At 31.7% G+C, this 17464-nt stretch overlaps 1 protein-coding gene across 6 annotated transcripts in view; it reads left to right on the top strand.

Annotated features, from left to right (window-relative positions):
* LOC143224777 (uncharacterized) overlaps window positions 1–17464 on the top strand; it is a 208644-nt gene that overhangs the window by 38143 nt on the left and 153037 nt on the right. Inside the window, exon 1 of one of the 6 annotated variants that reach the window (XM_076453064.1) lies at window positions 4484–4520. The exons of 1 other annotated variant lie outside the window; for it this stretch is intronic. In XM_076453064.1, coding sequence (XP_076309179.1) covers window positions 4499–4520 — 22 coding nt within the window. In that variant the 5' untranslated portion in view covers window positions 4484–4498. Of the gene's footprint in view, window positions 1–4483; window positions 4521–15575; window positions 15991–17464 lie in introns of those variants that run through there. 4 more of the 6 variants (XM_076453063.1, XM_076453065.1, XM_076453071.1 and 1 more) reach the window with 4 other exon arrangements.

Here is a 17464-nt window from a genome sequence, read left to right as displayed (position 1 = left end):
CCACAATCCGATCATAGTAACCCTAAAACAGAATTACATTAGTTTTTCTTGTCAATGATTTTCATTTAGTGCTGACTAATTTGAACACAGAATTTGAACCATGTGAATCATGACACGTTCTGTTACACTCCCCCCATTTCTAACTGCACATTATTTTTATTGGTTTTTTACATATTTCATTGCTGAACATTCCTAACCATTTTAGAGAGTTCTAGTTTTGGGCGGTAATGGAATTTATAGACCGGTTTATAAAGTATAGATGCCGATGAAATATGGTTTTGGTCCATATGTGTTAAAATCAAGGTAGCGTTCCATTTAGAAAAAAATTTATGTTGCTTATAACGAGTTTATTTTACCTACAATTCTTCATATTTTCATAACTTAAAACAAAATACAGTACTCGAATTATATTAGCCTTGATTGCGTTAAGTGTAAACTTACAGTGATTGATTATGAATGTGTTACATCCTCTATTTTTGCCTTTCATTTCTCTCTCGGAATAGGGCCCCCAGTGGCTCAGCGGTATGTCTGCGGACTACAACGCTAAAAACCGGGTTGCAATATCAGTGGTGGGCAGAGCACAGATAGCCAATTGTGTAGCTTTGTGCTTAATTCAAAACAACAACAACCTACGGAATCTAAGCCTAAACCTTATTTGGTTTGTTTCGAATTTCGCGCAAAGCTACTCGAGGGCTATCTGCGCTAATTTAGCGTCCCTAATTTAGCAGTGTAAGTCTGGAGGGAAAGCAGCTAATCATTACTACCCACCGCCAACTCTTGGTCTACTCTTTTACCAACGAATAGTGGGATTGACTGTCACATTATAACGCTTCCATGTCTGAAAGGGCGAGCGCGTTTGGTGCGACCGGGATTCGAACTCGTGATCCTAGGATTACGAGTAGAGTGCCTTAACCACCTTGCCATGCCGAGCAAAACCAAACTTCCATTTTAATGTGTTGAACATAACAATAGAAATATTTTGTTGTTTCTTTTCCTTTAAAGTAAACCCGTGCAAAGATTACTTATAAGTTCCATTTAATCAATCAAATTTAATATAATATACTTGTCAATATTTCAGATTGATTATTTCAAACTAATAAAAAAAAAATTGTTTAATTACACATAAAATACAAATCTGGTTCCTTTTCAAAAATCGGCTGACTTTACAACACTAATAGCTTACCCTCAGACAGTTAGTATCTCTGTATGGAAACCTCAAAGTATAGTACTCAATGTTTTTTTTGTGCACTTTACTAGCCTGCGGCCCGGCACGGCTAGGTGGTTAAAGCGCTCGACTCGTAATCCGATAGTCGCGGGTTCGAATCCCCATCACACCAAACATGCTCGCCCTCCCAGCCGTGGGGGCGTATAATGTTACGGTCAATGCCACTATTCGTTGGTAAAAGAGTAGCCCAAGAGTTGGCGGTGGGTAGTAATGACTCGCTGCCTTCCCTCTGGTCTTACACTGCTAAATTAGGACGGCTAGCGCAGATAATCCTCGTGTAGTTTTAGCGCGAAATTCAAAAAACAAACCAACTTAACGTGGTGGACATATTTGTAGACATTAAGAAAATATTCATTGAACATATCATACACCCCCCATACAATGGACGACGAACGATTGTGTTAATATTCGATGTCTTTTAGTTGCTAGAAGATAGCGCATATATTATAATAATGCCACATGTTTTTGATATCAGTTGTGCTGAGGAACCCATCCGCACCATGTATATATATATATATATGCGTGATGTATCACCCTGTGATTTTCATCGTTTTGGTCTCTCGAAGAAAAACTCGTGTTGACATTCGATGATCTTACGGTTAACAACCGTACTTGAAACACTACAAATATATTTAACCGAACGGATATGACGAAACAGGAAATACATCATATTTAACGAGGGCTTTCTGAAATATGGTGGTTAGTTACCTATATTTTCAGCAACACAAGTGCACAGTTTTAATCTAATATAGTTGTCTTACAGTTAATAAAATCTCAATTATTCATTAAACAGCCCTCGTGCTGTTTACGGTATTAAAATAAGATACTTATCTCATCTCTTACGGTATTCCTACACAACCGCTAATAAAATTCTCAATTGTTTATACTTGTTCGTTTTGTATTAACGAAAGAGTCCTGTACAGCTTAATCTTACATTACAATATGTTTATACCATACCTTCGAGATAGGTGTACAAATTTATGTTTTCATTTAAGAGTAACTAATAACCATTTTTCATTTCTTAAAACTATATTTGGTTGAGTGAATAATTTATCTTATTGGGGAGAAAAACATTCAACATGACAGTCGTTTTCGTCACGTAAAACTACACAGTGAGACATCTGCACTGAGTTTACTGCGGGGAATCAAATCTCGAATTTTAACCTTATATTAAATTACAATATTTGTATTAAAGAGAAATATGCATGGTGAGTATAAATCTACAACCAAAACAATAAAGCCCAATACTTTTTCGAAGCTGAGGCGAGGTAAACTTTGATTGTATTCATTGTAAGTGTTTATTTGTTAATTATAACATGGAATAATAATGCTCTGATATCTGTGGTCGGTTGACGCCTTTCAGTAGTCATGGTTTCCGTCTAAATGGCCAGGCTTGACTCGCAATTTGACTCGCAATTCGTTGGTTCGAATCTCTGTTCCATCAAACATACTCGTTCTTTCAGCTGTGAATGCGCTATAATGATACGATCAATCCCAATATTTGTTGTTGTTAGAGTAGCTGAAGAGTTGGCAGTGGGTAGTGATGACTAGTTGCCTTCCCTCTAGTCTTTTACTGCTAGATAAGGGACGACTAACGCAGATAGCTCTCGTGTAGCTTTGCTCAAAATTCAAAACAAACATTTGTCCAAATATTTGTTTGTTCGTCTTTTAATTTCGCGCAAAGTTACACGAGGGCTATCTGCGCTAGCCGTCCCTAATTTAGCAATGTAAGACTAGAGGGAAGGCAGCTAATCATCACCACCCAACGCTAACTCTTGGGCTACTCTTTTACCAACGAGTAGGAGGATTGACTGCCACATTATAACAGTCCCACGGTTGAAAGGTTGAGCATGTTTTGTGTGACGTGGATTCGAACCCGCGACCCTCGGTTTACGAGTTGAATGCTTTATCCACCTGGCCATGCCCAGCCAGGAAAGCTTTGTTATTTTGTTAAACAGTAATTTGCCGCTAGATGGTGATGGATGTGTTCAAAACATGAAGTTGTCTACAGTTGTTTCTTAAGAGGCGCCCACTTTACCATGAGTTGCAACATAAAATTACGTTGGCCATGAAGGTGATATTTGTTTTTAATAGTAGGTTCCCGTTAAACACTTAAAAAGAATGACAATATGGAAGGTGCTGGGCTTTGAAAGAAAAAAAATCATTTAAAGATAATGCATGTTATTACTGGGCCAAAAATTTGTTAGAACCGTTCTTTGAATCTTTTAGTTTGTAAGCACTGAAGAATGAGGGACGACCGTGGTGAATTTTGATATATTTCTTAGGTTGTGTGTTGTTATTGTTTTGAATATTTACTCAAAGCTAGAGAAAAAATATCACAGCCCGGCATGGCCATGTGGTTAGAGCGTTCGACTCGTAATCTAAGGGTCGCGGTTTCGAAACCCCGTCACACCAACATCCTCGCCCTTTCAGCTGACGTTATAATTTTACAGTCAATCCCACTATTCATTGGTAAAAGAATAGCCCAAGAGTTGGCGGTGGGTGGTAATGATTAGCTGCCTTCCCTCTAGTTTTACACTTAAACTAGAGAAGGCTAGCGCTGATAGATCTCGAATGTATTTGCGCGAAACTAAAAAACAAACTAGGGATATTTTTACAAGTTTATTTTATTTTAAGCTGACAGACTATAGGGAAGGCACTTTGTCAACAGTATAACCCACCAACTCTTCGGTTACTGTGATCGAATAGATGATAAGAATCATCATTCTTATAATACACTTATGACCTAATAGTACAGAGGAATTTTTTTTCTTTTGGCAACGGGACTCGAGCTGTGTAACTTCCAATTCACACTCCAGAATGTTAACTACCAACCTTTCATTTGTTTGTTTGGAATTAAAGACAAAGCCACACAATGGGTCATCTGTGTTCTGCCCACACCCGGTATCGAAACCCGGTTTCTAGCGATGTGAGTCTGTGCCACTGGAGGGCAACCACTAATCTGTGCCAGGTCTTTCAACGTGGCAATGCAAAATTTAATGTATGTATTATTAAACTCAATATTAAATGCGATACTTCTGAAATACAGAGGTGTTTGTTATATCCAAATCGCTTTGAATTCGTCTTAGAAATATGAGTTGCTGATTGAAAGATAATATGTAAATTACTAGTGACAGTAACAGGACCAGAAAATATAAAAACAATGGTTATCAAATAACATGCTACACTCTATCGTGCCAGAAGTATTTGGACACCCAGGCACAGAGGGGAGAGACACAATTAACTCTGTCCTAGTATGTTGTAGTACCGCCTATGGCCGCTGTTATCCTAAGAGGTACGTGTTATCAAGTTTTTATGTTTTGCTCTTATTTTCGTTTCTAAACTAAGCCTCGCCAACTGAAATCACTCGAGATAATTCCTCCACAGAGTCTTGTAGATATTTTATGGGACTATACCCTGGGCATTGGACACACCTTTCTAATATATTGGTATTCTAGCAATTACAATAAGTTATACTTTGTGTTACAAAGAAATGTAAATACCATAAAAGTGTATTAGTTTGCTTGCTGAAGAATAAAAAATACAGCTCTGTCACGTAATCCCGTTAGAGGCACTTAATAATGTTTACTTAATATTACGTTCAGTTCTTAAAATGTAACTTTTACTTTAACACTGCTATTACAGTTTCTCGTAATTTATAAAGCAAGCCAGGCCTGGTGGTAATCTATGGTTCATGAGCTCCAATACGAGTCTCCGTACATGCTCGCCCTTTCAGCTGTGTGGGCGTTATAAAGTGATGATCATTTTATTGGTAACAGACCAAGACTGCCTTTCCTCCATTTTATAGCACTATCAAATCAGAGCCGCCTAACGCAGATATCCATCGTGTAGCTTTGCGCAACTTCACAACAAACTAACTAATGTCTCGACTTACAACAACACATGCATTCGACTTGTTTATCTACAGTTTATCACAGAAAGTGGGCGAAACGGTTCTCACCACCAATCACGAAGGACTTTACAGCAAGCTAAAGCCAAATAGCGCTTTTCTTTTTAGATGAAACCCTTTTTTTTTTTTGCATTTCCAGCATTTTCAAAACACTTATAATCGCAGCAAACGCCATTAAAAATGATGGTTATTGAAGCGTATCGACAATCAATGTATTAAAGTAATCGCAAAATTCTTGAACTGTTTTCACCAAATCTTTACAAGTGTAAGTTAAACTGGTTGACCTCAGAGCTGATGTAAAACCAAAGTATAGTTGAGCACGCATACTAAATCGCGCGCGACCCCGAGCCTATCGGCCTTCCATATTTTTTCAGCAATTTATAATCTATCCATTTAACATAATTTAACTCTCAGATGTTTGTCTTCATTAACATTCAGTGAGCGTTTGTTTGTTTGCTTTGAATTTCGCGCAAAGTTACACAACGGCTATTCACGCTAGCCGTTCCTAATTTAGCAGTGTAAGACCAGAGGGAAGGCAGCTAGTCTTCACTGCCCACCGCCAACTCTTGGGCTACTCTTTCACCAACGAATAATGTGATTGACCGTCACATTATAACGCCCCCACAGCTGAAAGAGCGAGCATGTTTGGTGTGTGACGGGGATTCAAACCCACGTCTCTGGGAAAGCGAGTCAAGTGCCCTAATAACTTGGCCATGGTGGGCCCATCTTAACTGCAGCATTTACATTCAATCTATGTTAATGGTACATTCTTCTTTGTTTTCGTGTTTTATAAATTAAAGTAGCAAAGTGAAATATCGCGTTGATTTTGTTTAAAGACGAAAGAAATAAAATAACAAAAGTAAGTTGGAGTTAAAAAAAAAGATTTCTAATGGTTTAATCGTATGATAGCAATTTATACCAAATTCTCAGTGGCTCAGTGGTATGACTGCGGACTTACAACGCTAAAAATCGAGTTTCGATACCCGTGGTGGGCAGAGCACAGATAGCTCATTGTGTAGCTTTGTGCTTAATTCAAAAACAACAACTTTACCTACGTATTTCCAATAAAGAGAGAGCGATAAAATAAATTTACTTGCGAATAATTTATAGCGCCATCTAGTGTTCCTTAATCGTCTTTCTAAAAAAAAAATATCGAGAAAACATGGTTAAACTTTACCATTTTAAGCGCAAGTTCTTATTTTTACCGTTTTACTATATCGGCGCAATATAAAGTTGTTCAGTCTTGTGATTATTTTGTTACCCTTTACTTGTAGCATCGAGATGGCAACGCCCTCTTACCAGTTTCTGAAGTTTTATTTCCGTAATCATTCACTTAGCGAGAATAAATCTAGCTAGGTGTTTTTAACCTCCAGGGTAACGCCCATAGAAGGAAGGCGTACAAAGCGCTTTTTTACAGTAACAATTTTTAGCGATTTTAAATGTTGCTTAATGAATAAAATAAGATAGACAATTTTTTGAAAATCTATAAAACTTTCGAATATTTTCCTTTCATGCGTACATAAATGTTTGATGCAAATAAATATGGAGATTAATTAGAGATTCATAGGAACGAAGAGAGATTTGAAATTAATTAAAGTTTTATCTGTAGTTAATAACAAAGTTACATAATGAGTTATGTCTTCCCACCAAGAGTATCGGAAACCAGTGTTTAAAGTAGGAAGTCTGCAGACGTACCGCTATGTCACTGGGAGTGGAAGTCAATAATCAACCGATTGATATGATTGAAGAGAGAGTTAAAATATAAAGATTGTGATAATTATATATAATTTTAATTACCTCTTAAACCTTATGTGGATATTTTATAAATACAAATACCTTAATAACAAATCAACAAATAGACTCTCCACGCGCGAGCTTCAATCTGTGATTAGGTTTATTTTAGTAAATTATTAAGCCTACATTTTTTAAATATATATTTTAAATGGATTGGGTACTCGAAGATTCCTTATTCGCAACACGTTTCCATAAAAACGTGCTCTGCACATTGGAGCCTGAGGTGTGTTATAAGAGTGACTGTCGAATCTCACTAATCGGTCGGATAAGTATAGCCCGAGAGTTTGTAGCGGGTGATACTAACTCGCTGTTTTTTTTTTTTTTTTGTAGTTTATTAGTCCAAAATTGGGTATTATTATTCGACGATAGCCCTTTGTGTAGCTTTTCAAGAAAAATCTGAAAAGAACAAACAGATATGTTGTTTGTGTTTTGTTTTAGTATAATATCCTACATTAGCTTCATTCATCACAAGAAATCGAATCTTGTTCTTCAGCATTATAAATCTGTTAACCTATGACCTACCCGTTAGTGATGGCAGGGGGGAGAGAAAGTTTGTTACTTTCTATCAAAGAAAAGCCACATGGGGATATCCGTTATGTCTATCACAGGGTAGCTAACTAAAGAAAAGCCACATGGGGATATCCGTTATGTCTATCACAGGGTAGCTAACTAAAGAAAAGCCATATCGGGATATCCGTTATGTCTATCATAGGGTAGCTAACTAAAGAAAAGCCATATAGGGATATCCGTTATGTCTATCACAGGGTAGCTAAGTAAAGAAAAGCCATATAGGGATATCCGTTATGTCTATCACAGGGTAGTTAACTAAAGAAAAGCCATATAGGGATATCCGTTATGTCTATCACAGGGTAGCTAACTAAAGAAAAGCCATATAGGGATATCCGTTATGTCTATCATAGGGTAGCTAACTAAAGAAAAGCCATATAGGGATATCCGTTATGTCTATCACAGGGTAGCTAACTAAAGAAAAGCCATATAGGGATATCCGTTATGTCTATCACAGGGTAGCTAAGTAAAGAAAAGCCATATAGGGATATCCGTTATGTCTATCACAGGGTAGCTAAGTAAAGAAAAGCCATATAGGGATATCCGTTATGTCTATCACAGGGTAGCTAACTAAAGAAAAGCCATATAGGGATATCCGTTATGTCTATCACAGGGTAGCTAAGTAAAGAAAAGCCATATAGGGATATCCGTTATGTCTATCACAGGGTAGCTAAGTAAAGAAAAGCCATATAGGGATATCCGTTATGTCTATCACAGGGTAGTTAACTAAAGAAAAGCTATATAGGGATATCCGTTATGTCTATCACAGGGTAGCTAACTAAAGAAAAGCCATATAGGGATATCCGTTATGTCTATCACAGGGTAGCTAACTAAAGAAAAGCCATATGGGGATATCCGTTATGTCTATCACAGGGTAGCTAACTTCAAAGTTTAATAGATTCTAAAGGCGTAGATAAAAATAGCGTTATTCTATTTGTAATTCATACTGTTTGTAACATTTCTTTCGAAACATAAACGTTTGTTGTAATTTATTAATCCTATGATGTTGGTTTTTCTTTTTTACTTTATTAAATCACCCTCACAAAGAAAGATAGACAAAAATAAGTCAATCTTTCAAGATTTCTCATGATACCATTGTACTTATCTATATAATAAAATATATTAAGTAATGGTAACATTAATAATTGTAATATTAAGTTATTGTAACATTAATATTTGTAATATTAAGTAATTTTAACATTAATAATTGTAATAAGTAATTGTAACACTAATAATTGTAATATTAAGTAATTGTAACACTAATAATTGTAATATTAAGTAATTGTAACATTAATAATTGTAATATTAAGTAATTGTAACATTAATAATTGTAATATTAAGTTATTGTAACATTAATAATTGTAATATTAAGTTATTGTAACATTAATAATTGTAATATTAAGTTATTGTAACACTAATAATTGTAATATTAAGTAATTGTAACATTAATAACTGTAATATTAAGTTATTGTAACATTAATAATTGTAATATTAAGTTATTGTAACATTAATAATTGTAATATTAAGTTATTGTAACATTAATAATTGTAATATTAAGTAATTCTAAAATTAATAATTGTAATATTAATTAATTGTAACATTAATAATTGTAATATTAAGTAATTGTAACATTAATAATTGTAATATTAAGTAATTGTAACATTAATAATTGTAATATTAAGTAATTGTAACATTAATAATTGTAATATTAAGTTATTGTAACATTAATAATTGTAATATTAAGTAATTGTAACATTAATAATTGTAATATTAAGTAATTGTAACACTAATAATTGTAATATTAAGTTATTGTAACATTAATAATTGTAATATTAAGTAATTGTAACATTAATAATTGTAATATTAAGTAATTGTAACACTAATAATTGTAATATTAAGTTATTGTAACACTAATAATTGTAATATTAAGTAATTGTAACATTAATAATTGTAATATTAAGTAATTGTAACATTAATAATTGTAATATTAAGTAATTGTAACATTAATAATTGTAATATTAAGTAATTGTAACATTAATAATTGTAATTTTAAGTTACTGTAACATTAATAATTGTAATATTAAGTAATTGTAACACTAATAATTGTAATATTAAGTAATTGTAACACTAATAATTGTAATATTAAGTAATTGTAACATTAATAATTGTAATATTAAGTAATTGTAACACTAATAATTGTAATATTAAGTAATTGTAACACTAATAATTGTAATATTAAGTTATTGTAACATTAATAATTGTAATATTAAGTAATTCTAAAATTAATAATTGTAATATTAAGTAATTGTAACATTAATAATTGTAATATTAAGTAATTGTAACATTAATAATTGTAATATTAAGTAATTGTAACACTAATAATTGTAATATTAAGTAATTGTAACATTAATAATTGTAATATTAAGTAATTGTAACATTAATAATTGTAATATTAAGTTATTGTAACATTAATAATTGTAATATTAAGTAATTGTAACATTAATAATTGTAATATTAAGTAATTGTAACATTAATAATTGTAATATTAAGTAATTGTAACACTAATAATTGTAATATTAAGTAATTGTAACACTAATAATTGTAATATTAAGTTATTGTAACATTAATAATTGTAATATTAAGTAATTGTAACATTAATAATTGTAATATTAAGTAATTGTAACATTAATAATTGTAATATTAAGTAATTGTAACATTAATAATTGTAATTTTAAGTTACTGTAACATTAATAATTGTAATATTAAGTAATTGTAACATTAATAATTGTAATATTAAGTAATTGTAACATTAATAATTGTAATATTAAGTAATTGTAACACTAATAATTGTAATATTAAGTAATTGTAACACTAATAATTGTAATATTAAGTAATTGTAACACTAATAATTGTAATATTAAGTAATTGTAACACTAATAATTGTAATATTAAGTTATTGTAACACTAATAATCGTAATATTAAGTTATTGTAACACTAATAATTGTAATATTAAGTTATTGTAACATTAATAATTGTAATATTAAGTTATTGTAACATTAATAATTGTAATATTAAGTTATTGTAACATTAATAATTGTAATATTAAGTAATTGTAACATTAATAATTGTAATATTAAGTTATTGTAACATTAATAATTGTAATATTAAGTAATTGTAACATTAATAATTGTAATATTAAGTTATTGTAACATTAATAATTGTAATATTAAGTAATTGTAACATTAATAACTGTAATATTAAGTTATTGTAACATTAATAACTGTAATATTAAGTAATTGTAACATTAATAACTGTAATATTAAGTTATTGTAACATTAATAATTGTAATATTAAGTAATTGTAACATTAATAATTGTAATATTAAGTAATTGTAACATTAATAATTGTAATATTAAGTTATTGTAACATTAATAATTGTAATATTAAGTAATTGTAACATTAATAATTGTAATATTAAGTAATTGTAACATTAATAATTGTAATTTTAAGTTACTGTAACATTAATAATTGTAATATTAAGTAATTGTAACATTAATAATTGTAATATTAAGTAATTGTAACACTAATAATTGTAATATTAAGTAATTGTAACATTAATAATTGTAATATTAAGTAATTGTAACATTAATAATTGTAATATTAAGTTATTGTAACATTAATAATTGTAATATTAAGTAATTGTAACATTAATAATTGTAATATTAAGTAATTGTAACATTAATAATTGTAATATTAAGTAATTGTAACACTAATAATTGTAATATTAAGTAATTGTAACACTAATAATTGTAATATTAAGTTATTGTAACACTAATAATTGTAATATTAAGTTATTGTAACATTAATAATTGTAATATTAAGTTATTGTAACATTAATAATTGTAATATTAAGTTATTGTAACATTAATAATTGTAATATTAAGTTATTGTAACATTAATAATTGTAATATTAAGTTATTGTAACATTAATAATTGTAATATTAAGTTATTGTAACATTAATAACTGTAATATTAAGTTATTGTAACATTAATAATTGTAATATTAAGTAATTGTAACATTAATAATTGTAATATTAAGTAATTGTAACATTAATAATTGTAATATTAAGTAATTGTAACATTAATAATTGTAATATTAAGTAATTGTAACATTAATAATTGTAATATTAAGTAATTGTAAAATTAATAATTGTAATTTTAAGTTACTGTAACATTAATAATTGTAATATTAAGTAATTGTAACATTAATAATTGTAATATTAAGTAATTGTAACACTAATAATTGTAATATTAAGTAATTGTAACATTAATAATTGTAATATTAAGTAATTGTAACATTAATAATTGTAATATTAAGTTATTGTAACATTAATAATTGTAATATTAAGTAATTGTAACATTAATAATTGTAATATTAAGTAATTGTAACACTAATAATTGTAATATTAAGTTATTGTAACACTAATAATTGTAATATTAAGTTATTGTAACACTAATAATTGTAATATTAAGTTATTGTAACATTAATAATTGTAATATTAAGTTATTGTAACATTAATAATTGTAATATTAAGTAATTGTAACATTAATAATTGTAATATTAAGTTATTGTAACATTAATAATTGTAATATTAAGTTATTGTAACATTAATAATTGTAATATTAAGTAATTGTAACATTAATAATTGTAATATTAAGTAATTGTAACACTAATAATTGTAATATTAAGTAATTGTAACTCTAATAATTGTAATATTAAGTTATTGTAACACTAATAATTGTAATATTAAGTTATTGTAACATTAATAATTGTAATATTAAGTTATTGTAACATTAATAATTGTAATATTAAGTAATTGTAACATTAATAATTGTAATATTAAGTTATTGTAACATTAATAATTGTAATATTAAGTTATTGTAACATTAATAATTGTAATATTAAGTTATTGTAACATTAATAATTGTAATATTAAGTTATTGTAACATTAATAATTGTAATATTAAGTTATTGTAACATTAATAATTGTAATATTAAGTAATTGTAACATTAATAATAAGATCAACTACAGAAGAACTGAACATTATTATAACACAATCATTATTCCAAATCGCTCCACAGCATACAATTCCAGAGTCGCGATTATTTTCGAGAAGTCTGACAGTTTGTCGTGTAATCGAAACCGTAAGAAATCGAAATAAATTTCAGTTTTGAGTTGAGCCTTAAAGATATTCACAAAATGAACACCAGATGATAGAACCTTATTATTGACAGAATAAATCACAAACTTAGCTACAAGCGTAACAACCTGAGCTTATCAGAACTCTGCTGAGGTAAAAATTCAACCAACGCCATCTGTCCTTTTCCACGATCCATTAACTCACGATCGAAGGCTATCTACAACAAACTAAAAACTAAATTCCACATGTCGTTATTAAATAATCAGTAACAAAAACCAAAAGAGTGTATTTATAAGTGTATATATATATATATATATATTTAATTTTAGAACATTACTGGTGTGACGTCATTCAATACACAAGTATTTAAAGATCGATGTTCTGAGTTGAAAATTAAACTTTTAGTTTTACGATAATAATAGAAATATTTAGGAAATTTTTATATACATTTCAACGGGTGTGGTTTAGAATACGAAGGAAATATGATCGGCTATCTAATTACTTTTGAAGTAACATTTAATACTATGTTTACACGCGGAAGCACATTGCGCCAACTCAGTAATGTATTGAGAACAATTTATTTGATTTGTTTTGAATTTCGCGCAAAACTACACAAGAACTGTCTGCGCTAGCCGTCCCTAATTTAGCAGTGAAAGACTAAAGGGAAGGTAGCTAGTCATCACCACTCACCGCCAACTTTTGGGCTACTTTTTCTACTAACGAATAGTGGGATTAAACGACACGTTATAATGCTCCCACGGCTGAAAGGAGCGATTATATTTGGTGTGACGGGGATTCAAACCCACGGTTACGAGTCGAGTGCCTTAACCACCTGGACATGCGGGGCCTACACCAACTTACACCACTAATAATAATTTATAATGGAGGAAGCACTGTATTTCTTGTCCAGAGGCGCAGATCGCCAGCGACACCTACCTACCCACTTCTTGCCCAGAAGAAAATATGCTAAGATATTTGGAATATAATGGAAGAACACAATCGATGCTTAAAGTAATGCACTGATGTTTATAATAAATGTATGAATCCTCGTCAAAGTCGGAGAAATACACCAACAATTAGAAAATAAAGTTAATATTTGCGATCACAGCGACACCTCGTATCCAACAAATATAATCATTCGTTTATAATGAATTTTAAATTCCCGCTTGAATTCAAACAAACGAACATTTTTTTATAAATTTAGAAATTCTAAATATGTTATGTCCACAAAGTTGTTTAATACGCGATTGCAACGCCACCTGTAAAACACGATAAGCATTTTCCCAAAACCAAGAACATTTTTCTGAATGTGTAAAAAAATAAAATGACACATTCAGAGTTTAGAAGTTGGAAAATAAATACGCTGTATTTTAATTATCTGAAATATGATACAAGCCAATAAACGCATTTTTGTTTTGTATTACGTTTGTAGTTAAATGCAAGATTACAGAATGGGTTATCCTCTTGTGTAATTAGTCCGCAGACATGCCGCTAGACCACTAAGAGGTTTTGAACGCATACGAAAACATTGGTGTAATTTCATAAGGGCCGGACATGGCCAAACGTGTTAAGGCGTGCGACTCCCGGTCGCACCAAACATGCTCGCCCTTTCGGCCGTGGGGGCGTTATAATGTGACGGTCAATCCCACTATTGGTTGGTAAAAGAGTAGTCCAAGAGTTGGCGGTGGGTGGTGATGACTAGCTGCCTTCCCTCTAGTCTTACACTGCTAAATTAGGGACGGCTGGCGCAGATAGCCCTCGAGTAGCTTTGCGCGAAATTCAAAAGAAACAGAAACAGCTTTATGAACTAAAGGTACTTTATATTATTTTTAGATTAAATGTGTATTTATTTACAAAAAGGTAACATATGAGGATTTCACATAATGGTTTGATTTGATTGCTATTAATCATAAAGACATACAAGGGGTCACCCCTGAGCTTCCCACCATGTAATACTGATTTTTAACGTCTCCAAACACACCGCTGTGTCACTTGGCTGTAAGAGTAATAATTATTTTGAGCTGGTGTTCATTAAAAAATTTAATTATAAGAAATTAGTGTACTACGTTAACTGTAAACATGTGGAGCGGCCACGTGCCATTACTATCAAGTGGGTCAGACGCCTCTTCACCAGGAATTTGACCCTGATCACTGTTGGTTTACATTGACCCTTGCTGGAGAAATAAAACAATCAAACTTATTCTGTTGGTACGTTATTACACCGCTGAAAGCTAAGTTTCCATACCCGTGATGGTCAGAGCACTGATGGCCTTTGGGCTTAACTACAAACAAGAACAACAACAAAACGTATACCTCTCCTTACTTACAGACCCACACTCTAGAGACCTATATGGTCTCGCCAGTACGTTTCTTTCAAATTGACAAAAATGGTACCACATGGTCTTCAACAGTGCTGGCAAACCTCATACTTTCCGTTAATGCGTTAGTGTTAAAAACGTGAATTTTTGTTACTAGTTTTTTGTTTTGTTTTTTAAAGATTAGGCCTCGATTTGTAATTAAAACAGTGATACGCAAGCCCGAAACGTTTAAGAATCTTATATGTAGACCAGTGGTTCCCAACCTTTTTTATGCCCCACACTCTTAAAAAAATTTTAATATGTTCTCGCACCCCTCACAGTAATTTTTGAATATATAGGACAGTACCCTTAATATAAACAACAAAAAACTGAAATGTTATCTCGCACCCCCTGGAACGCTATCTCGCACCTCTGGATGGGAACCACTGATGCAGATCATGTACAATGCCTGATTGAGTGAGAACGCATGCTCAGGTGAATGTTTACCACGTGGTTTCTTCGTTAAGTATATTTACCTTGACTCTTAACTCGGATAAGAAAAACAGAAGAACAAAAACTGTGTATCTTGTTATACAGGATTTCATTTACTGTTGATATTAAATGGCTTCAAGTGTGACGTGCGCAGAGCTACGCATTTTCTGCATGCTGCATGAAATTTGGAAAGGTTAACCGTAAATCCACATGCGCATGTAACATCAATACTTCGGAGAACGTCTTAATTTCTCTGGAACATCCTAGTTCTACGTATTTCCTACGTGTAGCCAAGGCCAGTGATGAGTGAGTCGAGTTTTTCTTATCTCCACTCTGGCTTTTCGGCTGCGGACTGCTGCCAACGAGAGTTTTATTTGTAACGCGTTTCTTAACTCGAAGATCTTTGTGCAGTCTTTTACACTAGGATTACTTGGAAATGAAAAGATAGTTACAACGATCCTTTATCGAGCCTAATTCATGAGCATCTATAGAGAAGGCGTAAGTACGTGTAATATATTTGTATGTATATTATTTTATTGTATATATTTATTTATATATATACATCACTGAAACCGTTTTGTGGTAGTGATATTCCTGTAAGTGAAAAAAACACACATGCAAAAACAAAAAAATTAATAATTTACTTCATTTAAAAATAATTAATCGATCAAACAAGTAGTTTCGATTGGAATAATTAAAACATAAATTGCTATGTGTTATTTCGGAACGTATCTGTGAATAGCCTTGGTTCGCAGTAATCCTGTTTAAAGTGTAGTAAAAACAACCATGACAACAGTCAAATACAACCATGAAAACAGTCGATCACCATGGTTATGATTAGTCAATTAATATAACATGAAGACTATCAGATGTTGTTCTATGGTTATTTCTCGATTGATGTTAATAACATGGTGTAACATTTAAATGTAACAAATGACTTTTGTTCCAAACCCAACGAGCTTGAATAGGTGTCGGCGTAAATGTTTCTTGACCAACAGCGGTTTTGGAGAAAGTGTTGACTGAGACGGTTGAAAAGTTAATTACGTGAGTCAGATTGTGGGTAACTTCTGTACCGTTATGAGCAGAGTTAATTAAGTCAATAAAGTGTTCGAAATGTTCTCGGTTTATAACCTGCAGTTGCCACATGAAGCTAATATATTTCAAAGCTTACTCGATTTCGTGAACATGCCAGGGTTTGGTATGTCCTTGTAGTATGTAATTAAGCACAAAGCTACACAATGGGCTATCTGTGCTCTGCCCACCATGAGTATCGAAATCTGGACTCTAGCGATTTACGTCTGCAAACAAACCGCTCTAACACAAGGAGACGGTTTCGTATGTGGGTTACTGACATCAGACACACACAAAAGAAAGGCAGAATTTCCTTAGAAAGTGGATTCCTTATTGTATATTGTATATATGAAGGGTTTTTACTGCTAGAAAATAGGGCGTCTTTTAAGCTTTAGGAGTTGTTCCGGACAGATGAAGTTTGGGTAGGACACGTCTGGAACCGGACATAGATAATAGTTGTTCATAGCAGTGAGATGAAAAGGAAGTCCGGCAGACCCTCCTGTGGTCCAAGAAAACTACTCTCGTCGTAAACTTCCTGTTTGAATTCAGGTTTTTCAGAAATGTAGTCCAAATTAGAAAAGACAGAACGTGTTTATAGAAACTGTTCATTTTTAAATTCTGCACTAAATGAATAAAAACAACGAAATGTACTGGTGTGGTAAAAAACAAACAACCCAGCAAGTATCTTGCTGCGTGGATATCACAAGGACATTTTTACAAAGTCGCCCTTAATTCTATGTTCTGCTAACTTAGACTTAGCATTGAAAATGGTGTTGTAGTCGCTGTATTTTTCTAGTCATTTATTCCGTTAACACTGACATATTTATTAATAAACCTGTTTCAAAAATAATGACAGAGCACAATGTGAAACTAGGCCCTGGCCTGGCCAGGTGGTTATGGCATTC

The sequence above is a fragment of the Tachypleus tridentatus genome, chromosome 9 (assembly GCF_004210375.1).
Source record: "Tachypleus tridentatus isolate NWPU-2018 chromosome 9, ASM421037v1, whole genome shotgun sequence".
NCBI lineage: Eukaryota > Metazoa > Arthropoda > Merostomata > Xiphosura > Limulidae > Tachypleus > Tachypleus tridentatus.
Note: the sequence above shows the minus strand (reverse complement) of the source record. Positions and strands in the feature narration are given on the sequence as shown.